Raw genomic sequence first — 26,055 nt, 5'->3', positions numbered from 1 at the left:
ACAAGAGCTTACAATCTATGAGGAGAGAGGACACTGATCACAAGAGCTTACACTCTATGAGGAGAGGAGGACACTGAGCACAGGAGCTTACAATCTATGAGGAGAGAGGACACTGAGCACAAGAGCTTACAATCTATGAGGAGAGGAGGACACTGAGCACAAGAGCTTACAATCTATGAGGAGAGGAGGACATTGAGCACAAGAGCTTACAATCTATGAGGAGAGAGGACACTGAGCACAAGAGCTTACAATCTATGAGGAGATGAGGACACTGAGCACAAGAGCTTACATTATATGAGGAGAAGAGGACACTGAGCACAAGAGCTTACAATCTAGGAGGAGAGGAGGACACTGATCACAAGAGCTTACAATCTATGAGGAGAGAGGACACTAATCACAAGAGCTTACAATCTATGAGGAGAGGAGGACACTGAGCACAAGAGCTTACAATCTATGAGGAGAGGAGGACACTGAGCACAAGAGCTTACACTCTATGAGGAGAGGAGGACACTGAGCACAAGAGCTTACACTCTATGAGGAGAGGAGGACACTGAGCACAAGAGCTTACATTATATGAGGAGAGGAGGACACTGATCAGAAGAGCTTACAATCTATGAGGAGAGGAGGACACTGAGCACAAGAGCTTACAATCTATGAGGAGAGGAGGACACTGAGCACAAGAGCTTACAATCTATGAGGAGAGAGGACACTAATCACAAGAGCTTACAATCTATGAGGAGAGGACACTGAGCACAGGAGCTTACAATCTATGAGGAGAGGAGGACACTGAGCACAAGAGCTTACATTATATGAGGAGAGGAGGACACTGAGCACAAGAGCTTACAATCTAGGAGGAGAGAGGAGGACACTGAGCACAAGAGCTTACAATCTATGAGGAGAGAGGAGGACACTGAGCACAAGAGCTTACAATCTAGGAGGAGAGAGGAGGAGACTGAGCACAAGAGTTTACAATCTATGAGGAGAGGAGGACACTGATCACAAGAGCTTACAATCTATGAGGAGAGGAGGATACTGAGCACAAGAGCTTACAATCTATGAAGAGAGGAGGACACTGAGCACAAGAGCTTATAATATATGACGAGAGGAGGACACTGAGCACAAGAGCTTACTGTGACTGGGTCCTTCTCCCATATCACACAATGAACAGAGCAAGAGATGGGTGAACAATCCAAAAAACATTTATTCTATGCAATCCAGAATGTTTATAAATCATAATCCACCACACGGAGGGTAAAATAGTCCAGTAATGGCTTAAATGTCCTAGGGATCAGTCACAATCCTCCAGCAGTCCTTTTCCAGGGAAATCGGGGTTTCTCACAGTCTCTCTAGGGTGTCTGCTTTTCCCTCAGAGGATCAATTTTGCTTCTTCTCCCTTGTAAGTCTCACCCAGAATGACTAATCCCCCAGGTAAGCGGAGAGATTAGCTGGATCCCAGGCCCCCTCTCCCAGACCTAGGGACAGAAACACTACAGTGGGTGATTACCTATAGACAATACAATGTACACACAAGCAATATAGAGAATGGACAGTGAACCATGCCTAAAATACGAACCTACACAACTTGATACACAACCCCCCATTTTCCACCATCACAACCTTTCCCTCCTTCTTAATAAGTACGCCATGAGGTCTACACAGACCTCTGGCCACCTCACTTAAGTCCATGTTGCTCAGCTGTGGATAGTCCCTTGTACAGTAGTGACATTGTAAGGACAAGCTTTCCTTTGTGTCCTCATTCACTCAAACTATGCTTTCTGCACCCACAAATTGGCACTGTAACTCCTCAATGCCGTTTCCCAGGAGGATATCGGCAGGCAGTCCTCCCATAACTCAAATCCAACACAGGTTTTTCCCATAACCATAATCCAAAAACACAGAAGCTCGCGGTATATATTTGCGAGTCCTTCCTGCCAGGACAATGGGGATTACAGGGCCCTGGTGAATTGCCTTGGGTTGAACTACACGAGGGTCAGCGATAATCAGGAAGGCCCTTGTGTCTCTATATCTCGACACTTTGTATCCATCGATTAAGACATCCTGCGGGTGGCGTTGCCATTGCCCTGTGTTGCTTGGGGACAAAGACCGGAGGCCGTACACTCCAACAGGGGCATCTGTGGTGAAGGGGTCAGACGTACATTCCAGTGGAGGTGTTGATAGCTCTTCCTCAGGAGAATTGGCGTGTACAAGTTGAATGGATTAGGTGGAGGTGCATATGGCTCCCTCCGAGTCCTTGCAGGACAACCCGACTGCAGGTGTCCAGGCTGTCCACACCCATAGCATCTCTTTTGCATCGTACTCCTTTCCGTTTGCATTCTGGAAAAAGCATTGGGATAACCTGGGGACAAAGGCTGGAAGCCATACACTCCAAAAGGGACATCAATGGGGCAATGGTCAGCGGTACACTCCAGTGGAGGTGTTGGTAACTCTTCCTTAGGCAGGATGGAGTGCACAAAATGCACCGGATGAGGTGGAGATGCATGGGGCTCCCTCCGAGTCCTGCAGGACAACTGGACTGCAGATGCCCAGGTTGCCCGCACCTATAGCATCTCTTCTCTGTGATTCCCCAAGGGCGTGGTCGGAACTGTTGGGGCCCAGGATTGTGAGCCGTGGTTATCATCAGCCTGCAGCTGGTTGGAGGGGCAGACATAACTGGAGAGGGTCGGGGCAGAGGAGCAGGCTGTGGCTTATTGTCCAGAAGCCGCCTCTATTATGGTCTGATAGTAAGGGCCTCATCAGCCAGGGCTGCAGCTCTATCCAAGGTGCACGGCGTGCGCTCTCTGACCCACTCATGTATTTCTGAGGGGCACTTGTAAAGAAATTGTTCTATAAGAAATACTTCCAGCCATCTCCGACATGCCTGGAACATCTTATGGGCACACATCCTAAACGATCCCCCCCCCGTGGTGCATGGGAGGTCTCAAAACTGTGCCCTATGTGAGTCTGGGGTGATGGCATGGTAATCCAGGATAGTCCGCTTTACAATGTTATAATCAGGGCTGTGGAGACGGTAAACCAAACCTGCGACTCCAACTCCTCAATTTCCCTTGCATCGACTCCGATTCCACGACCCCGACTCCCACATATTTTGCTTATATTTAAGTGAAAAATGTATTGTAGTACAATGTGAACATCAGACATTTAATAATTTTTATGATACAATAATCAAGGAATTTAGATCCAGCAAATAGAACATAAAATATAATACAACTTTAGAACACAAAAAAACTGCAATAAATTGTAAATATGTAGTACACTATGTAAGATATATATATATATATATATATATATATAGATAGATATATAGATATAGATATATATATATATATATATATATATATATATATATATATATATATATATATATATATATATATATATATATATATATATATATATATATATATATATATAGATATATATATATATATATATATATAATATATAGATATATATATAGAGAGAGAGATATATATATAATATATAGATATAGATATATATAGATATATATATATATATATATATATATAATATGAACACTATAACACTATGTAGTAAACTATATACGTTTCAAAAAACAGTTTTCAACAAAAATATACTTATACTAAATACCATTTGTGCAATGTATGAATTTGTTGTAAGAAATAGAATTGCCTCCATCAGATCCTCCTTCACAGATGATCTCAAATCCGACCTAATAAATTTTAAGGCTAGAGAACAACCTCTCTACAGTAACTTGGGTTGGAGGCAAAGCCGTAACCACATGGGCAACATCTCTAACAATTTCCGGGTATAAAGGAATTGCCTCATGCACACACAGTTTTGATGAACGGTTGAATTTTTCCATTTCTTTGAGAGTAAGTGAAAAATTGTGCTGATATATGGTCAATCTGCTGCTATAGGAGATGGAGTGAGATCTTTTTCCTTGCGGCAATGCTTTGCCTGCTCTATGTCATCTAAATACTTGTATACTTGTAAAAGTTAATCTCCTCATCTGATGAGGATGAAGATTTGGCAGCAGTAGCATTGTCAGGATCCAAGTCCTCTTGCACCTGGCAGTCCTGGAGCCGCTCATCCTAACTGCTACCTCACTCAGAGATTCTTTTCCTTTAGCAAGCTGTTGATCATCAAGCAGTATACGATGACTTGGGTCCACATAAACAGCTGCCAGACGAATTTTATTTTCCAATAGCTGTGTCTCTCTCCGTTTCATTGAAGCAGAAATGACATCTGCAATTAAACCTCTTTGGGACAGGCAAAATAGCAAGTTCTTACACTCCCTTATGAAAATGCCAGGAGTTAAATCCTCATCTTGTAATTTTTTAGTCACGGTAAATGGGTGATTAAGCAATTCCATCAATTCAGCCACCTGTGTCCATCTACCTTCATTTAGGGTTACCTGAGGGTTCGCCGTATCTATAAGAAACGGTTTTAGTTCAAGCAATCGCTCAATCATTAAATAAGTGCTGCCCCACCGAGTGGCTTGATCGACAATTGCCCCTTTCCCAGCACGTCTCTTCAAGATGGAATCAATTTTAAGGGTTCTGGCGGCAATAACCAATTTCCTCACTTTTCCAATCAGATTTCCAGCATGTCCCTCTTGCCAACTATCTCTTATTGCCAGCTGTAGTGTGTGCACAACACAGCGCATGTGATGAATAGGAAAGTGTTTTCAAGCAGCTTCAACAAGATCATCTAATTCTAAAGTATCATTTTGCTGTTCTTCTGTTGTAATATCTGTTTGTTCCTCAGTTACATGAACAGCATTGTGGCGCCATCTCAAAACATACTGAATCCTAAATTTACTTCTAGCTGTTGTTCATTACTCTCATTCATCAGTTGAATTGTTCTTATCATGTTTGAAGCATTGTTTTGTGAAGATACGTTTTTGGGCTCAAAAACGGATCCTCATAAAAAATGAGCAGTCAGTTTGTGGCATTTTTCTAATCTGCTTTTGCTATTGAAAACATTATCTATGAGCTCAAACCTTTCAGGTGATGAGGTTTTTTAAAAAGCTGATCTGCTTTTGCAGCTGAAAAACGTATCCTCAAAAAACGCAGCAAAAACAGTGTGTGAATGTAGCCTTAATCAAGAATAGAACAGCCATTTATAGGACATTTCATAACTTTCCCAAATTCCTATGAAAAAATATTCAGCACATTCTGCATTAAACTATTGTACCCAATTTATTATATATTTTAGGAGTCGGAGTCGGTCCATTTTATACCGGCTCCGACTCCACTAAAATGAACACCGAATTCACGACTCCAACTCCGACTCCACAGCCCTGGTTATAATGCCAGTTCTATGTATATGTATATATATATACAGTTAGGTCCAGAAATATTTGGACAGTGACACAATTTTCGCGAGTTGGGCTCTGCATGCCACCACATTGGATTTGAAATGAAACCTCTACAACAGAATTCAAGTGCAGATTGTAACGTTTAATTTGAAGGTTTGAACAAAAATATCTGATAGAAATTGTAGGAATTGTACACATTTCTTTACAAACACTCCACATTTTAGGAGGTCAAAAGTAATTGGACAAATAAACCAAACCCAAACAAAATATTTTTATTTTCAATATTTTGTTGCGAATCCTTTGGAGGCAATCACTGCCTTAAGTCTGGAACCCATGGACATCACCAAACGCTGGGTTTCCTCCTTCTTAATGCTTTGCCAGGCCTTTACAGCCGCAGCCTTCAGGTCTTGCTTGTTTGTGGGTCTTTCCGTCTTAAGTCTGGATTTGAGCAAGTGAAATGCATGCTCAATTGGGTTAAGATCTAGTGATTGACTTGGCCATTGCAGAATGTTCCACTTTTTTGCACTCATGAACTCCTGGGTAGCTTTGGCTGTATGCTTGGGGTCATTGTCCATCTGTACTATGAAGCGCCGTCCGATCAACTTTGCGGCATTTGGCTGAATCTGGGCTGAAAGTATATCCCTGTATACTTCAGAATTCATCCGGCTACTCTTGTCTGCTGTTATGTCATCAATAAACACAAGTGACGAAGTGCCATTGAAAGCCATGCATGCCCATGCCATCACGTTGCCTCCACCATGTTTTACAGAGGATGTGGTGTGCCTTGGATCATGTGCCGTTCCCTTTCTTCTCCAAACTTTTTTCTTCCCATCATTCTGGTACAGGTTGATCTTTGTCTCATCTGTCCATAGAATACTTTTCCAGAACTGAGCTGGCTTCATGAGGTGTTTTTCAGCAAATTTAACTCTGGCCTGTCTATTTTTGGAATTGATGAATGGTTTGCATCTAGATGTGAACCCTTTGTATTTACTTTCATGGAGTCTTCTCTTTACTGGTGACTTAGAGACAGATACACCTACTTCACTGAGAGTGTTCTGGACTTCAGTTGATGTTGTGAACGGGTTCTTCTTCACCAAAGAAAGTATGCGGCGATCATCCACCACTGTTGTCATCCGTGGATGCCCAGGCCTTTTTGAGTTCCCAAGCTCACCAGTCAATTCCTTTTTTCTCAGAATGTACCCGACTGTTGATTTTGCTACTCCAAGCATGTCTGCTATCTCTCTGATGGATTTTTTCTTTTTTTTCAGCCTCAGGATGTTCTGCTTCACCTCAGTTGAGCGTTCCTTAGACCGCATGTTGTCTGGTCACAGCAACAGTTTCCAAATGCAAAACCACAGACCTGTAATCAACCCCAGACCTTTTAACTACTTCATTGATTACAGGTTAACGAGGGAGACGCCTTCAGAGTTAATTGCAGCCCTTAGAGTCCCTTGTCCAATTACTTTTGGTCCCTTGAAAAACAGGAGGCTATGCATTACAGAGCTATGATTCCTAAACCCTTTCTCCGATTTGGATGTGAAAACTCTCATATTGCAGCTGGGAGTGTGCACTTTCAGCCCATATTATATATATATAATTGTATTTCTGAACATGTTTTTGTAAACAGCTAAAATAACAAAACTTGTGTCACTGTCCAAATATTTCTGGACCTAACTGTATATATATAATATAATTAATTTTATTTTTTTCTGTTTGTGTCGTCAGGGATCTAGTTCAACCTGTAGCCTAACATGTTGATCCAGAGGAAGGCAAAAAAAAACCCCAATGTGGCAAACAAGTTCCAATGGGGAAAAAAATTTCCTTCCTGACTCCACATCTGGCAATCAGACTAGTTCCCTGGATCAATACCCTGTCATAAAATCTAATATACATAACTGGTAATATTAAATTTTTCAAGAAAGGCATCCAGGCTCTGCTTAAATGTTAGTAGTGAATCCCTCATTACAACATCATGCGTCAGAGAGTTCCATAGTCTCACTGCTCGTACAGTAAAGAATCCTCGTCTGTGATTATGATTAAACCTTCTTTCCTCAAGACGTAGCGGATGCCCCCGTGTTCCAGTCGCAGGCCTAGGTGTAAAGAGATCTTTGGAAAGGTCTCTGTACTGTCCCCTCATATATTTATACATTGTGATTAGATCCCCCCTAAGCCTTCGTTTTTCCTGTCTTGGTATTGCAGCCCACCCATTCCTCTAATAATCTTGGTCGCTCTTCTCTGCACCCTCTCCAGTTCAGCTATGTCCTTCTTATATATCGGTGACCAGAATTGTACACAGTATATAAGTGTGGTCGCACTAGTGACTTGTACAGAGGTAGAACTATATTTTTTTCATGAACACTTCTACCTCTTTTAATACATCCCATTATTTTATTAGCCCTGGCAGCAGTTGCCTGACACTGTCCACTAAAGTGAAGTTTACCATCCACCCATACACCCAAGTCTTTTTCTGTGTCTGTTTTACCCAGTGTTCTACAATTAAGTACATAACATTTATGATTATTTCCTCTACCCAAGTGCATGACCTTACATTTATCTACATTAAACTTCAATTGCCACTTCTCAGCCCAATCCTCCAATTTACATAAATCTCCCTGTAATATAAAATTATCCTCCTCTGTATTGATTACCCTGCAGAGTTTAGTATCATCTGCAAATATTGAAATTCTACTCCTCATGCCCCCAACAAGGTCATTTATAAATATGTTGAAAAGAAGCGGGCCCAATACTGACCCCTGTGGTACCCCACTATGAACTGAGACCCAGTCCGAGTACGTACCATTAATAACCACCCTTTGTTTCCTATCACTGAGCCAGTTTTTAACCCAGTTACACATATTTTCCCCTATCCCCATTATTCTCATTTTATTTACCAACCTTTTGTGTGGCACCGTATCAAAAGCTTTTGAAAAGTCCATATACACAACATCCACTGCATTTCCCTGCTCCAGGCTTGAACTTACCTCTTCATAGAAGCTGATCAAATTAGTTTGACAGGATCGATCCCTCATAAACCCATGTTGATACTCTGTCATAAGGTTATTTTTCTTGAGATACTCTAGTATAGCATCTCTCAAGAAACCCTCAAGGATTTTACCAACCGTAGAGGTTAAACTTACCGGCCTATAATTTCCCGGCTCAGTTTTTCTCCCCTTTTTGAATATTGGCACCACATTTGCTATGCGCCAGTCCTGCGGTACCGACCCTGTTATTAAGATATCTGAGAAGATTAAAAATAATGGTCTATCTATCACAGAACTCAATTCCTGTAGTACATATATATATATATATATATATATATATATATATATACAGTGCCTACAAGTAGTATTCAACCCCCTGCAGATTTAGCAGGTTTACACATTCAGAATTAACTTGGCATTGTGACATTTGGACTGTAGATCAGCCTGGAAGTGTGAAATGCAGCAAAAAAGAATGTTATTTCTTTTTTTTTTTTTTTTTTTTTTTTTTTTAAAATTGTGAAAAGTTTATTCAGAGGGTCATTTATTATTCAACCCCTCAAACCACAAGAATTCTGTTTGGTTCCCCTAAAGTATTAAAACGTATTTCAGGCACAAAGAACAATGAGCTTCACATGTTTGGATTAATTATCTCTTTTTCCAGCGTTTTCTGACTAATTAAGACCCTCCCCAAACTTGTGAACAGCACTCAAACTTGGTCAACATGGGAAAGACAAAGGAGCATTCCAAGGCCATCAGAGACAAGATCGTGGAGGGTCACAAGGCTGGCAAGGGGTACAAAACCCTTTCCAAGGAGTTGGGCCTACCTGTCTCCACTGTTGGGAGCATCATCCGGAAGTGGAAGGCTTATGGAACTACTGTTAGCCTTCCACGGCCTGGACAGCCTTTGAAAGTTTCCACCCGTGCCGAGGCCAGGCTTGTCCAAAGAGTCATGGCTAACCCAAGGACAACAAGGAAGGAGCTCCGGGAAGATCTCATGGCAGTGGGGACATTGGTTTCAGTCAATACCTTAAGTAACATACTCCACCGCAATGGTCTCCGTTTCAGACGAGCCCGTAAGGTACCTTTTCTTTCAAAGCGTCATGTCAAGGCTCGTCTACAGTTTGCTCATGATCACTTGGAGGACTCTGAGACAGACTGGTTCAAGGTTCTCTGGTCTGATGAGACCAAGATCGAGATCTTTGGTGCCAACCCCACACGTGACGTTTGGAGACTGGATGGCACTGCATACGACCCCAAGAATACCATCCCTACAGTCAAGCATGGTGGTGGCAGCATCATGCTGTGGGGCTGTTTCTCAGCCAAGGGGCCTGGCCATCTGGTCCGCATCCATGGGAAGATGGATGGCACGGCCTACCTGGAGATTTTGGCCAAGAACCTCCGCTCCTCCATCAAGGATCTTAAGATGGGTCGTCATTTCATCTTCCAACAAGACAACGACCCAAAGCACACAGCCAAGAAAACCAAGGCCTGGTTCAAGAGGGAAAAAATCAAGGTGTTGCAGTGGCCTAGTCAGTCTCCTGACCTTAACCCAATTGAAAACTTGTGGAAGGAGCTCAAGATTAAAGTCCACATGAGACACCCAAAGAACCTAGATAACTTGGAGAAGATCTGCATGGAGGAGTGGGCCAAGATAACTCCAGAGACCTGTGCCGGCCTGATCAGGTCTTATAAAAGACGATTATTAGCTGTAATTGCAAACAAGGGTTATTCCACAAAATATAAAACCTAGGGGTTGAATAATAATTGACCCACACTTTTATGTTGAAAATGTATTAAAATTTAACTGAGCAACATAACTTGTTGGTTTGTAAGATTTATGCATCTGTTAATAAATCCTGCTCTTGTTTGAAGTTTGCAGGCTCTAACTTATTTGCATCTTATCAAACCTGCTAAATCTGCAGGGGGTTGAATACTACTTGTAGGCACTGTATATATAATACAAAAGTATATATATCTTTAGGGATATACTGTACGTACATATATATATTTGTGTCTTTACCCGTCTCCATTGTGGTTTTCTTTCCCTTTTGGGGTTTCATCTTGAGCTTTCTGTATTAACCCCACGTTTATTTTTTTCCTTCCCTTTTGTTAGGTACTAACCATACAGGGTCCCCAAACTTTTGCATCTGCCCATTTTCCTTTTTTGTTCATTTAAAAATGGAAAAGATTTTTTTTTTGCCGAAAATATAAAGGGATTGTGTGATGTCACCTTCTGCCATCTAGAGATCATTTCATCTTTAGCTTGCTGCACTCTTCACCATAACAGCAATTGTGACCAAGGGTGCCCAAACGTTTACATGCCATAGTATGTAGTACAATAGATCATACGATCGCTTATTATAGTCTTCTATGGGGGCTATTAAGAACAGTGAAAACTAAAAAAGAACACATTTTTTTACAAAAATATAAAAAAAAAAGTTAAAATATCAAAGGTGAAATCCCCCCTTTTTTTCTACATTTAAAAATAACATTAAAAAAAAGTGATCTCACTGCATTCAGAAAACTGTGATCTATCAAAATATAAAACTAACCTGATCGGTAAACACAAAAAAAGTTCAAGAACGCTAAAATTACAGTTTTGGGGGTCACTGCAATCCCTCAAGAAATGCTGGAACAAGTGATGAGAACATCATATATGTCCCAAAGTGGTATGAATAAAGACTGAGTCCCGCCATGCCAAAAAAATGAGCCATCACACACCTCTATCCACCAAATAAATAAAACTGTTATGGGTCTTGGAAAATGGCGACACAGCTGCCCCAAATTTTTATTTTTATTTTTGCAAACTTTTTTTTTTTTAAATAAAAATAAAATAAGAAAGAAAACTTGCGATGTTTGGTATCGCCATTAGTGATGAGCGAATATACTTGTCACTATTCGATACTCGCATGATAACTACAGTACTCCATTACGCGATGAGTATTTTGGTCCTCACCTCTTGAGTTTCGAGTCCCCACATGTTTGGCCACTAAACATGCTGGGATTGCTTGCCAATTACAGTAATGCCGTCGCCATCTTTGCAACTGGCATTACTGTGATTGGGGAGGTGCAATGAAAAAAAAAAAGATCTGCGTTAATTAAAGCAGGAGAATTCTACTTACAGTTCTGTGTGGCTGTCACACTGCTTACCGGTCCGATCATTAAAGTTCATGAATATTCACTGCTTTCCACCCACCCTCTGTAACATTGTGTCTGATTGGTTGCCCTCATAGTAGCTGTCTGGGTGTCCCGAAGTGGAGTATGAAAATGAATAATTGGAAAAAATGGCGCAGGATCCCCCATATTTTGATACCTAGTGCAGATAAAGCAGATGGCTACAAGCTGCAGCCCCCAGCCTTATACGTTATTTTGGCTGTGTTTCAATATACAAGGGACCCCATGCGTTTGTGTGTCTTTTTTTTTTTTTGGTTATAGTCCTCCCTAGCCTAAAAATAGCCGCCTCGGAATTGGCGCATCCATGAAATCCTCCTATTCTGGCACTTTATCCAGCTCATCCTGATTGCTCTGGTGATACAGCAATCGCGGTAATATATGGGATTAATGACAGCTGTTGTTTGTCAAAAAAAAAAAGTCACAGCTGTCATCAATCCTGATGTTAGTAATGGGGAGTGGTGTATAAGACCCCCCCCATTACTAACCCTGTCAAAAGAAATAAACACCTTTCACAGAGGAAAAATCCTTTTATTTTAAAACAAAAAAAACACACCCTCTGTCTCCAATTTTATTATCCCCCAAAACAATCCTTCAGATCTGATTTAATCTACACTAGGTCCCATGACGATCTCTATATTTTGAGGTCACAGTGCTCGGTCACATTAGAAAATGTGACCAATCACTGTGGCACCAGGTACATACTGACAGAGCCACAGCTCTGAGTGATGATGTCACTGCATTCACCTGAGGTCACAGCTATCTGTTCCCATGGTTCCCCAGCTGTACTTCAGGCGAACTGATCTTAGATGAACTCAGTGACGTAATTGAACTCCATGCCGGATTACCAAATTAGGTGCGCACATTGAGTATTTGGTAGACATTTCTGCACCAAATCTGCAGCTCCTGGCAAAATACCGCACCAAACCATATCAAAACTCATGCGTTTTTTGTGCGGGTTTTTGACAAGAGCTGCAGATTTGAGTTCACTGACTTAATCTTAGGTCACTTCACCTGAGGTAACATTAGGTTACTGTGAGATCCCCAGCTGTGTTGTCAGATGAACTAGCTGACGTCACCTGTCACAGCTGTGGCTCTGTCAGTGTGTCCCTGGTGCTGCAGTGATCAGTCACATTGACCTCATGATCTAGTAGAGCCCGGATTATCGTAGGGCCTTTATGGATTACGCCGGACGGGCAGGTGTGTTTTGAGGAGTAATAAGTTGTAGAATTAGAGTGTGTTTATTTTTAAATGATTTTTCTTTTGTGTTTATTCCTTTTGGCTTACAGGGTTAGTAATGGAGTCTCATGGACCCTTCCCCATTTCTAACCTCGGGCTTTATGACACCTGTGATTTTTTTTTTTTTTTTGACAATTCACAGCTGTCATCAACTCCTTTTTATATTACCCCGACTACCACCACACTAGGGCTATTGGGAAAAGTCAGATAAAGTACTGGAATTGGTGCATGTAATGGTTGCGCCAATTCCGGGGTGGCTGCAGGCTGTTATTTTTAGGCTGGGGAGGGCCCAATAGCCATGAGCTTACCCAGCCTGAGAATACCAGCCTTCAGTTGCCCACTTTATCTTGACTGGGTATCCAAATTGGGGGCTGCAGCCTGTAGCCGTCTGCTTTATCTGTGCTGGGTATCAAAATAATGGGGACCCTGGGCCATTTTTTCAATTATTTATTTTTACACTCCACTTCAGGGACCTAGACAGCTAGTGTGAGGGAAACTAACCACAGACGCTGTCACAGAGGGTAGGCATCACACTGTGTTTGACATGGTGTTATGGCGGCATCTGGTGCTGTTCAGAGTCTGACACTTGTTACTATGCCTCTTTTGGTGCTTCTGAGTTACACAGACAAGCTCAGGTGTTATGATTCAGTGACCGAGGAGGATCAGAAAAAGGACAAAAATGCGGAAACCCAAAAAGTAACCACAGTGGCTGGAACCTTACCGGACTGCAGACCTAATACTGACACACAACTAGAAGTAGCCATGGGGCGTGCCTACGATGACCTAGTCGCCACTGTTGTAGCTGTTCTGTTTCAAAAGTCAGCTTATGGGATCACCAGTGAGGTCCTCTGAATTAGGCCTCTTCAGGCCTAATCAAGATCGAGCGCTCGGAGAAAAGACCTGCATTCATGTGAGCATGATCAGTTTTCTGTTTATTCAGCCAAGGTATAGATTATTTATACCATTTACAGATCAATGAGATATTGCAAAAAAGGCTTCTAGCTGGGATTTACAAGTTGATTATATGACCTTTAAGTTTTAGAAAAACAAAAATGTAGAGTCATGCATATGAGATAAGAAGAACATTTAGCAGACAATAATAATCCTTGAGTTTGTTTCTCATTCCGAAGGCTCCATAATGACTATGAACTAACACCAGATATACTTACTAATGGAACAATAAAATATTTAAAATCAAGAAATCGAGAAACTATTAACCCTTCTATATCACCACAATACAGCCGGAGAACTAAATACCAAGCCTGACAAAACACAATACAAAGCAGAACATGGAGCTAGGTATACAGACACTCCCAGCAGGGAATGATCCAACTCCACGAAGAACGCCACACAGGCAAAATCAGAAATGAAGCATTAGTATCAAAACAGTAAAAACTACAAGAAAGTGGAAACAATAAGCAGAGGTACAAAGACCAACTTATCTGAGAGGAGTTCTGGTAGAGAGAAGGGCTGGTTTCAGAATGTCCTTAGCACACAGGAGATACATTGAGCACCGGCAAGGAACAGAAAAAAACTACTGCGTTATATAGGCCCAATCTGAATGACCTGATTGTCAGTCCTCCACAGGTGTCTGGCTCTCATTCAACAAGTCAACTGCACCACCAGCACTGACCACAAGAGGGAGCCCCAAACTAGAAAATGTATTCACAACACTCAGGCATCAACCAGTTGTGTTCTCATTCGTAATCAAGCTCATAGGAGTTAGTTTCAGCTTGCCTGCTGGTTTCCTCTTTCATCACATGTTGTGGGAGATCAGGGCTTTTTAGGAGCAGGGCTAGGAAGGTAGCCATTAGATTATATCTGGGATCAGTGACCGCTAGGGTCCCCCTAGTCCGTGGGTCAGTTTAGAAGCCCTGGTTATCCCATCCCATCCTGTGATAGTGAGCGGGGGAAGCAGTGCATATTCTTGAACTTTAATGATCGGAAGCAGTGTGACAGCCGCTTGGAAACTCTGAAAGCATAATTCTCCTGTATTAATCCCTGTAATACTCTGACAACATTATTCCCAGAAACCAATTGTGAGTCAGAAATGCATCCAGGCATCTTCCCCATGCTGTCCTCATTCAGTTTCAGCACTTTCCATCCATTGCAGCATTTTTACAGCCCTCCCGGACCTACTTCTAAGGTGCTCCAGAAAAATATTAGTATCCCATTGACTTGCCTTGGGTACCCTATTCGGTACAAATACACAAAGAATCCTAACATTTGACTATTCACCTATCTCTAATCGCCATAGTCGTCCTGATGAGGAGAAGCATATTGCAATGTTGTTTTTAACACAAAATGTACACCAAAAAACTATTCCCAAAGAAACAGGTCAGAATTGCGGAGTTTTTTTCACAATTTCTCCCCACTTGGAATTTTTATCCCATTTTCCAGTACATTATGTGGTAAAATGAATGGTGTCGTTCAAAAGTACAACTCGTCCCACAAAAAAACAAGACCTTTTGCGTCGATGTAGGCAGAAAAAAAAAGTTATGGCTCTGGGAAGAACAGGAGAAAAAAAAATGTAAACGCAAATTGGCATTGTCATGAAGAGATTAATAAAACAAAAAAAAAGTATTACAGTGGTACCTTGCTTAACGAGAACAATCCGTTCTGGCACTGTGCTTGTTAATCAAGGTACTCGTTTAGCAGAGCAAGATTTCCCATAGGAAATCATTGCAATGCTGACGATCCGTTCCACAACTTCTAAAATATCCCATCCTGGTCCCCTATTGTGTCATTCCACACATGCACAAACACACACAGACACACACAATCTCACACAAACACATGCATACACACACATTATATGCTCACCTTCCCTTCCGTTCCATCGCCGGTCTGCTGGGACTTGCTGTTCTCTGGTATGGGGCCGGCTGTGTAACGCGTTACCATAACGACGAGGCAGGAAGTTCCCGGCCAGAGCGCTGACGTCAAAAGGCAGAGCCGCTTGCCTCTGATTGGCCAGCGCTCTGCCTGTCATTAGCGGTGACAGGAAGTTCCTCCCTCGTCGCTATGGATGCAGAGACACAGCGTGGACTGGAGCGGCACACTACAGCACCCAGGAGGCCGGCGATGAAACGAAAGGTAAACATATTATGTTATATTATATGCTCACCTTACCCTCCGTTCATCGCAGGCCTCCTGGGTCTTGTAGTTCGCCGTGAGGACGCCGCGATGTACCCGGGAACTACAAGAACCATCAGACCAGTGGTGGAACGGAAGGTAAGGTGAGCATAATACTGTATTTGCGTGCGTGCGTGTGTGTTTGTGAGTACATGTGTGTGTTTGTGTGGACTGCAAGTGCGGGTCAGAGCGCGGTGGATGGACGAAACCGGAAGTGTGTGCGGTGAGAATTTCGCTCGTACAGCAAAGCTTTCTCGTAAAGCGGGTTACAAATTTACAGAAAGCTTTGCTTGTATAGCGAAATTCTTGTTAAGAGGGTTACTCGTTAAGCGAGGTACCACTGTACTCCCAAAAAAGGAATAATAATATATCCATGCTTTTGTAGCTCAAATTGAGACTAATGAAAACTACAATTTCTCCTACCAACAAGACGAGCACTCACACCAGAATAAATAAAATCATGGTTTGTGAGGAAGAGGGGCAGATGTCGGGATGAGCATTTTGCGTTTAGGACACCACTGCTCATTTTTGTGAGACTCTCTTAGGCAATTTATTGAAATAATTTCCACATTTCCCATTGGTGGCACAGCAGAGATGCCTGGCTGGACAGTTGTTTGCCAATTCTAATTGGAAGATGGTTTTCTCTGATAAGACAACCATCTTTAATACTTGACCCACTGCATTATTTGATACATCTATGTGTAAATCTCGTTTTGCTGACTGTATTTTGATACAAGTTTTGCTCAATGTATGGATTTTTATATTGAAATTCTAATATATATTTGTTTTTGCAGGTGAAAACTCTATCAGAGGCTCCCATGGATATCTCCTTTTATCTCCCCATATTAAAGTACAGGATAGTCCATCATGGATTGACAAAAAAAGTTCTGGACAGAGGCTCGGAAAAACATTTGCATGTTCTGAATGTGGGAAATATTTTAAAAAGAAATCTAATCTTTCAATACATAAGAGAATTCACATAGATGAAAGGCCATTTTCTTGTTCTGAATGTGGCAAATCTTTTAACAGAAAATCAGCTCTAGAGCAACATCAGAAAATTCACATAGGCGAGAAGTTATTTTTATGCTCTGAATGTGGCAAATCTTTTACTAGGAAATCACATCTTGTTGGACATCAGAGAATTCACACAGGCGAGAAACCATTTTCATGTTTGGAATGTGGAAAATGCTTTATACGTAAAGATTGTCTTGAAAGACATCAGAGAACTCACACAGGAGAAAAACCATACTCATGCACAGAATGTGGGAAATGTTTTACCAATAAATCAAATCTTGTTGAACATCAGAGAATTCATACGGGAGAGAAGCCATATACATGTTTGGAATGTGGGAAATGCTTTATGCTTAAAAATTCTCTTGTGGAACATCTTAAAATTCACACAGATGAGAAACAATATTCTTGTCATGATGAGAATGGATTTATTCAGAAATCCGATCTTGTTAGTCATTCCAAAATTAGCAAAGAAGAAAAAACATTTTCATGTTCAGAATGTAGGAAATGTTTTAAAAAGAAATATAGTCTTTCCATGCATGAGAGAATACACATAGATGAAAGGCCATTTTCATGTTCAGAATGTGGGAAATCTTTTACTCGAAAATCACATCTTCTTGGCCATCAGAGAACTCATACAGAAGATAAACCATTTTCATGCTCCAAGTGTGGGAAGTGGTTTAAATTGAAGCATCATCTTGAGAGACATCAAGGAATTCACACTGGAGAGAAACCGTATTCATGTTCTGAATGTAGGAAATGTTTTTCCCAGAAATCAGATCTTTTCAAACATCAGAGAATTCACACAGGAGAAAAAACATTTTATGCAAAAATTGCAAAATTTTCATGTCCTGACTGTGAGAAATGTTTTAGTCAGAAATCTGGTCTTATGCAACATCTAAGAAGTCACACAGGTGAAAAGCCATTTTCATGTTCAGAATGTGGAAAATGTTTTACTAGAAAATTACATCTTGTTGAACATCAGAGAACTCACACAGAAGAAAAAACTGATTCATGCGTGGAATGTGGGAAGTGGTGTAAGCTTAAACATCATATTGAGAATCCTCAAGAAAATCACACTAAAGTGAAGCTGTATTCATGTTCAGAATGTGGGAAGTGTTTTAATGGGAAATCACGGCTTGTTCGACATCATAGCGTTCACACGGGGGAGAAACCATTTTCATGTTCAGAATGTGGGAGCTGCTTTAGTCAGAAATCAGGTCTTATGGCACATTTAAAAATTCACAAAGGAGAGAAGCCATTTTTATGTTCAGAATGTGGGAAATCTTTTAGGCAGAAATTAGGTCTTATGCAACATTTAAGAATTCACACAGGGGAGAAGCCATTTTCATGTTCAGAATGTGGGAAATCTTTTATCCAGAAATCTGGTCTTGTTCAACATCACCGAACTCACTTAGGGACAAAGCCATTTTAATGTTAAAATTGTAAGAGATTGCTTCAGGATGTCTTCTGATATATTGCTTAAAGGTATTATCAAGTTTGGAAGTTCTCTCCTGTCATAGAAAAATTATGAATCCATGAAGATAACTCTCTGAAGGGACATACATCCATTCACTCTTACAAACAAGATATGTGGTCAGTTGTAACTGGTGAGGTGAGATAAATTAAGCTGAGAGAGGGCTCTTCATTAGCCGGTAAGGGAGACGGCTAATCTGAATTTGTATACAAAAGGGCGAAGATCTGCTTTCCCTGCTATATCAGTGTGCAGTCATCAATGGATCTTGTCAGTTACCAGTGAAAAATTTTAAATATTGGAATTTCCATAGATCCTACAGTCATGAGTAAAATATGTGTAGTGTCGGGACTGGATGATGAATGTATAACATTTTTTCATATGTGATACATGCCTATCAGCCTTAAATCAAAATCTGCCAACTAGATGATACTAGCCATGTCATGTTTCCTATCTATGAATAGGTAAAATCATGATACTGTCAAGGAGAAATTCCATAGTTTCGGAAATCACCTTCTTAACAATGAATGTCTACTGAAATCTCTGATTAATAGTCACTGAGTGCCGGCAAAGGAATTTAGACCAAACAAAGGTAGTTGGTATAAGCTCCCCGTTCAGTAGTAAGAGGAGGTGCACACCCGAGTGCTATATTATTTTTTACGAGCCTTTTATAGAGCAGTTATGGGGTTAATCTTTTAGTAAAATTCCTAAGTATGCCATTGGTTATATTAAAAAAATATGCAAAAAGTCTGTGACGTGTATCTATTTTGGAACTTGCAGCGCCTCCTATTTTCCGACTCCATGTCTTGCAATGTTTCTGGCACATAACCGCTCAACCATGAATTTAGACTTGCGCAGTTAGCCAGTCTTTTATCACATCTGCATTCTGTTGCTTGTATTAGTCTGCAGCTGGTGACCTTGACGTACGCATACTTTTCCTGATACCAACAGTAATCAGAGAACAGACTCTTCCTTATATGAGACATCAGCTGCAGGCTTTAAAACTCCATCTTGCTCCTCATATACTAAAGAAAACTTGGATATAGAAAGGTATATAGTGGTTATATAAAAAAATATATAGAGAAACATTATATATTCTCAAAGTACAAAAGCATATAGAAAAATATTTTGTATTCTCACAGTCTCCCCTAAAATACTTTCCTATCCGATTCCCTAAGTCTATCCCTGTTAATTCCCTGTACTATCATTATTTTCCTATGGCATCAATATAAACATGGGGGTCTTAACTTCCCTTCTACTGCTATATATATACCCGTAGATTGTGAGGCTCCTGCTCTCTCAGAGACTATGTAAAATGGCATAAAAATATTGGCCAGAGTACACTGTCCTAGCCCTGGAGACCCCCCAACAGAATGTCATAGGAAATTAGTCCTGTAGGTTGGCGTGGGGTGTTTCTGACTAAATAAAGGGCTATGGACAATATCTTAGGCCAGGGAAGGGACAGTTCCTGACTGGCTTTTAGGATTTTATTCTTCAGGGTTCCATTGAGTCTTCTAACTTTGCCTCTCTTCTGGGGTTGGTAAGGTGTATGAAGACCTAAGTTTGCTCCCAATAGGGACCAGAGCTCTATGGTCACATCTTCGGTAAAGGCAGGGCTTTAATCGCTCTCTATAACTTCTGTGATTCCAAAGCAGAAGACTACTTCTGTATGCAATTTTTTGATAGTTGTTTTGGCTGTCATGTTGGAGACTGGGTAGGCCTCGGGCCATGCTAAGAACATATGTTACCACTAGTACATACTCATTTTTCCTGACCTTGGGTAACTGCATATGATGAATTTAGATCCTTTGGAATGGGTATAGTGGTTTGACCAGATGTTTAGCTGGTGTCTTCACTGATCCTCCCGCATTACACATCTGACAGATCTGACAGTCCTGTACAAGTTGGTTAATGATTGAAGATATCCCTGGTGCCGGGTAGAGACCTGTGATTGCCAATAGTGTTTAAATTCTTTCTCGCTGGGTAATCCTACTGATTTACCGCATGATGCAGGCTCCTTGGTAGGCAGACTTTCTTCCCTTTTCTCCAAATCTCGTCTGTCTTGCTCTGCACCTTTCTCTTTCCATTTAGTTTTTTCTTCAGGTAAAGCCTTGTCTTGAAAGATCTTGAATTGGTGTATTCCTCAGACATCTTGTTTGTTCTGCCTTTTGCAGTCTTGTCATGACATAGACTCCTGCTTCCTCTTTTATGTCACAAATGGCTACTTGTTTGTCTGCTTGATCTGCTAGTTGATTCCCTTTAGCTTCTACTGAGTTTAGTTTCCTGTGCGCTTTATTTTTTATGACTGCCACGGCCGCTGGTAGTTTGAGAGCTGTGATCAATGCTTCAACAGCTTCAGAGTTCTTTATGGGTGCTCCACTGGCTGTTTTGTAGCTTCGTAGTGCCCACAGAGACACGTATCTGGAGTCTGTGTAGATATTGGGCGTTTTTCCTTGCACCAGTTCACAAGCTTTAGTGAGAGCTGTCAGTTTGGCTTCCAGTGCTGACTTGAGTGGAGGCAATGGCTCCACAATAATGATATCCGGAGTCGCCACAACAGAGGAACTTGTGTGAAACTGTCCTGTCTCATCTGCGTAGCGTGAGCCATCTGTAAAGAAGATCAAATCAGCATCTGGCAATAGTGTTTCTGTAGCTGTGGACAGGTTGGAGCACTCAAGGGTGCTTTACAGGCTGCGACATCGCTATTGTTTGCTAGCGATGTCGTGCGCGATAGCACCCGCCCCCGTCGTGTGTGCGATATGTAGTGATCGCTGCCGTAGTGAACATTATTGCTATGGCAGCGTCGCACACACATACCTGTTCAGCGACGTCGCTCTGACCGCCGAACAATCACTCCTTCAAGGGGGAGGTGCGTTCGGCGTCATAGCGACGTCACTGCCGCGTCACTAAGCGGCCGCCCAATAGCAGAGGAGAAGCGGAGATGAGTGGGCGGAAGATCCCGCCCACCTCCTTCCTTCCTCATTGCCGGCGGGATGCAGGTACGGTGAGTTTCCTCGTTCCTGTGGTGTCACACGTACTGATGTGTGCTACCGCAGGAACGACAAACAACCTCGCTACTCACCTGTCAACGATTTTTGGTTTTGGAGCGACCTCTCCAAAACCAACGATTTTTACCTCTTTTGCTATCGTTTTAGATTGCTCAGAGGTGTTACATGCTGCGATGTAGCTAACGACGCCGAATGTGCGTCACAAACACTGTGACCCTGACGATATATCGTTAGCGATGTCGCAGCATGCAAAGCCCCCTTCAGATCGCATAAGTTCAAAGCAATTATGTTCCTGGGTGTCTTGGTCTTAATAGTCAATGTACATAGGCCTGGAAAGGATATCTCATGTACAGAAGTATTCATCCCTTGCAAGAGGAAGCAGAGTCGATGGATTGAGATTAGTACAGCACAGGGGAGTAACGTTGGAAGGCATGAGCAAGTCGCACTGGAGTCTTGTATGCCTTTGTGAGAAGAGATTCTTCTGTTGACTTTGTTCGAAGATAACCTTGAGATTATGTAGGACAAGGATAGTGACAGGGTAACTTAGGATAATATCTTCGGGTTTTTTCCTTTCTGGTTGCCTCTTGGCAGTCCTCTTTTTTTTTTTTAACCGGAAATAGAGGGGTATTGGCAGGAGAAACATATCGTATGAGGGCACAGTTTGCGAGGAGAGATTGGATTTGTTCCTAAAGGCATTTTTCTTGGTTGGTCTTCAGGGGATATGCAAAAAAAGAATGCCGCGGAGACACCATCACATGTTTCTCAACGCTGGCAGGAAACTAGTCAGGTCTTTCACCGGAAAGGAACAACCACGGGAAGGGCAGTCTCCAGTCAAGGAAACTGCCTATACCAAAACATGGTATCCATCCACAGACAGCTGTTTCGGGGTATTTGCCCCTCATCAGTGTGGAGTAGGAAACTGGCTAGTGGGAGCAATGCCTAGTAGAAGATTACATAGGTAAGGATGGTCTTCAGGGGATATTGAGGTAATCGAGGTATGGTGGCTTCTGGTTTTAGGAAAATCTGTACAGGTGAAACCGGAAGGTCTCCAATGTCATCTGGGCTTTTTAACCAGAGATCTGAAGTGATTTGATTGAAACAGCATTCCGGTAATGGAGACTCTGTCGTGACAATGAAGAGGTGCTGATGTGGATTTGAGAAGGCAGGTATCTTCTGGCGTCAGAGAATCGGGCAAGGACAGGTGCATCCCATCTTCATTATATACAATTGAAATTCTGAGTTTCTGTAGGAGCAAAGATAGGTCTTTTAAGTCCTGGAGGAGTATAACTGATCTGGCTGCACCTGTATTGACCAGTAAAGGCAAGGTTTGCCCATTAACATCAAGAGATACTGTCGATATGGGGCCTGATTTAGGAGTATTGGTGACAATAATATTTGTAAAAGCATTTGACACAAGCTTGCTGATTTCCTATGGATAGGATATTTGTTGTGAATGATTGCTGTAGTTGTTTTGCTGGTGACCACTGTTTCCAGCGGGGAGTGCTTCCTGCATACGGGTCCTACAGTTTCTACTGACATGTCCATAGTTTCCGCATCTGAAACACATAGTATCTTTAAGATTCCTGGGTGGGATGCGTTGCTGGGGCATGCCTGGATATGGTTGTTGAGGTGAGTATACTTGAAGAGGAGGGTACATCTGGCGTTAGGTCTGTGGTCTTGGTTAGCAGGAGCATTGTACATAACCAGCTAAGTATCAGAGGTAGAATTGGTGGAGGTAGATTTCTTCTGAATGGACTTAAAGGGGCTTTACACGCTGCGATATCGCTAATGATTTATCGTCGGGGTCACGTCGTTAGTGACGCACATCCGGCGTGTGACACGTACGAGCGATCTTAAACGATCACAAAACAGGCAAAAATCATTGGTTTTGGAGAGGTCGTCCTAAAATCAAATATCGTTGCCTGTTTATTAGCGATATTGTTCCTCGTTCCTGCGGCATCACACATCGCTGTGTGACACCGCATGAGCGACGAACAGCTCCTTACCTCTGTCCACCGGCAATGAGGAAGGAAGGAGGTGGGCGGCATGTTATGGCCGCTCATCTCCGCCCCTCCTCTTCTATTGGACGGCTGCCGTGTGACGTCGTTGTGACGCCGCACGACCCGCCCCCTTAGAAAGGAGGTGGATCGGTGGCCAGAGCGACGTCGCAGAGCAGGTATGTGCGTGTGACGCTGCCGTAGCGATAATGTTCGCTACGGCAGCGATCATACAATATCGCACGTACGACGGGGGCGGGTGCTATCACGCTCGACATCGCTAGCCGATGCTAGCGATGTCGCAGCGTGTAAAGCCCGCTTAAGCAATGAGGAGAACCTGTTTAGTGGTGAGCTCCGGGTAATCGAGTCTGGTGTCTTCAATTTTCGATCTGATGGAGTCCTTAAGTCCCTTGACAAAGGAAATTATGAAGTGAACACGTTGGAACAGGAGATCACCAAAGGAAGTGAATAATCTCGTGTTGAATTTTTCTGCCGACTCATTGTTTTCTTGGGATGCGTCGGTGATATTGGTAGAGGTGTCCAGTAGGCAATATTTTGCTCATACTTAGGTGGGCTTTGCACGTTGCGACATCGCAAGCCGATGCTGCGATGTCGCACGCGATAGTCCCCACCTCCGTCGCAGGTACGATATCTTGTGATAGCTGGCGTAGCGAAACTTATCGCTACGCCAGCTTCACATGCACTCACCTGCCCCGCGACCGTCGCTCTGGCTGGCAACCCACCTCCTTCCTAAGGGGGCGGGTCGTGCGGCGTCATAGCGACGTCACACGGCAGGCGGCCAATAGCGGCGGAGGGGCGGAGATGAGCAGGATGTAAACATCCCGCCCACCTTCTTCCTTCTCATAGCAGCCGGCGGCAGGTAAGGTGATGTTCCTCGCTCCTGCGGCTTCACACAGAGCGATGTGTGCGGCCGCAGGAACAAGGAACAACATCGTACCTGTCGCTGCACCGGCATTATGGAAATGTCGGAGAATACACCGATGATATGATAACGACGCTTTTGCGCTCCTTCATCGTATCATCTAGGATTTACACGCTACGATGTCGAAAGTGACGCCGGATGTGACTTTCGATTTGACCCCACCGACATTGCACGTGCGATGTTGCAACGTGCAAAGCCGTGCAAAGCCGCAGCAGAACTCAACTCCGGATCTGAAATCATCCGTTGAATCCAGAGTGCTCTAGTCAAGAACAGATTTAAAGACTGGGTAAAAAAACAGTACCAACTTTGATGCTAGCTGAGTTGGATAGATCCTTCCAAATTGCAGAATAGGTTGTACAGATTAGTCTTCTGTAGGGTCTGGTAGCTGAGTGAGTAGGCTATTCACTTGGACTGGGGTAAAGAGGACATACGTGGGTTTTTCTGGTTTAGGGTCTGGAATGGTTTTAGCCGTTGGGGCTGGTGGAAGCATGACAACAGGGAGTGCTAGTAGGCCGGGCAGTAATTTATCCAATACTCCTGGGGGTGGTGATGTGGGAATGCGTTCTGGCTGCAGTGAGTGACTGGGGTAGTTAGGGGTCATAGCCAAAGGACGACTTGCTTCTTTGAAGTACTGTGCGGTGTTAGGACTTGTGACCAGATGGATAGCTTCTAGTGAAGATATGGGACAGTAACTAATGATTGTATCCGCAATAGCCTGTGTGCATTGTTTGACTGGGAAACCAAAGATACCAGAGCTGATTGCAGGAATGGCAATGAATTGGAGGCGTTTCTTCCTGGTCAGGTCAAGTACATGGGATATAGTCAGCTGTAGATCCTTCACACAGCGCTGGTGTTTGTCGGGGATCATACATTGGTCCTACAGCATATATGATCATATTACAAGGGAGATTAACTAGTCCTATAGCAGCCAGGTCCCTGAGTTGGATTTTGCCCTCTTTCCTTTTGATGGAGTGACAATCAGCTTGTATTTCTGGTTCCCCTGCTTGTACTATAGCCATGGCTATTCCCTCACTATGGCGGAGGGACATATTGGCCAAATTGTCAATAGCAGAAAGTCTTTGGGTCTCTATGGGCCCTATACAGAGCAGAATAAGCTTTTACACGCAAATAAGAAGAAATAAAAAAGTAGAAAACAAGGGAAAAAATTTGTATTATGCTTTATTGCAGTGTTCCAAAAGAAATTCATTTTCACACGTCGAACACTTTGTCGACGTTTCGGATTTACATTTCAGCCTTTATCAAGAAATATGTGTCTGTGGTAAAGTAAAGCAATAACAAAAATAAATAAAGAAAATATTACTACATTGATACAAAGTCTTGTGTACAATATACATAATGTATACACTAGTACTATACAACATACATTAACAATACACAGCAATACAACAAGTTGCAGTTAAAAGAGTATTGATATGAAGTTACTGACAGTATAAAATGCATTCATATGGGTTTAAGAATGAATTATTAATATCTCGTACAGAGGAACAATTCTATATCATTAAGCACTGGACATACCAGAAAGAGAACAACCATCGATAGAAGCACACCGGATAACAGCCTCCAGATGTAATACACATAGTATTGCTTGTAGTCAAGAAATGCTTACGTAGGAATTGGCTGATAAGACAGACTCCGAGAAATACAGAAATAGCTGATACCCTAAAAGCAATAATGATGTACGACAAACTGGGTTCGGAGAAACATAAGGAGAAGTCCACTAAAAGATTCTTCAAAAAGTGGAGAACATTTACTGAG

At 42.3% G+C, this 26,055-nt stretch overlaps 1 protein-coding gene across 2 annotated transcripts in view; it reads left to right on the top strand.

Moving 5' to 3' along the window:
* The window catches only part of LOC142303682 (uncharacterized), a 53,533-nt gene extending 30,156 nt beyond the window's left edge, over nt 1-23,377 (top strand). For both annotated transcript variants that reach the window (XM_075345283.1, XM_075345273.1), the window contains one exon: nt 16,641-23,377. In XM_075345283.1, coding sequence (XP_075201398.1) covers nt 16,641-18,292 — 1,652 coding nt within the window. In that variant the 3' untranslated portion in view covers nt 18,293-23,377. The remainder of the gene's footprint in view (nt 1-16,640) is intronic.
* The last annotated feature ends 2,678 nt before the right edge of the window (nt 23,378-26,055 follow it).

Source organism: Anomaloglossus baeobatrachus, chromosome 1, assembly GCF_048569485.1.
Source record: "Anomaloglossus baeobatrachus isolate aAnoBae1 chromosome 1, aAnoBae1.hap1, whole genome shotgun sequence".
NCBI lineage: Eukaryota > Metazoa > Chordata > Amphibia > Anura > Aromobatidae > Anomaloglossus > Anomaloglossus baeobatrachus.
Note: the sequence above shows the minus strand (reverse complement) of the source record. Positions and strands in the feature narration are given on the sequence as shown.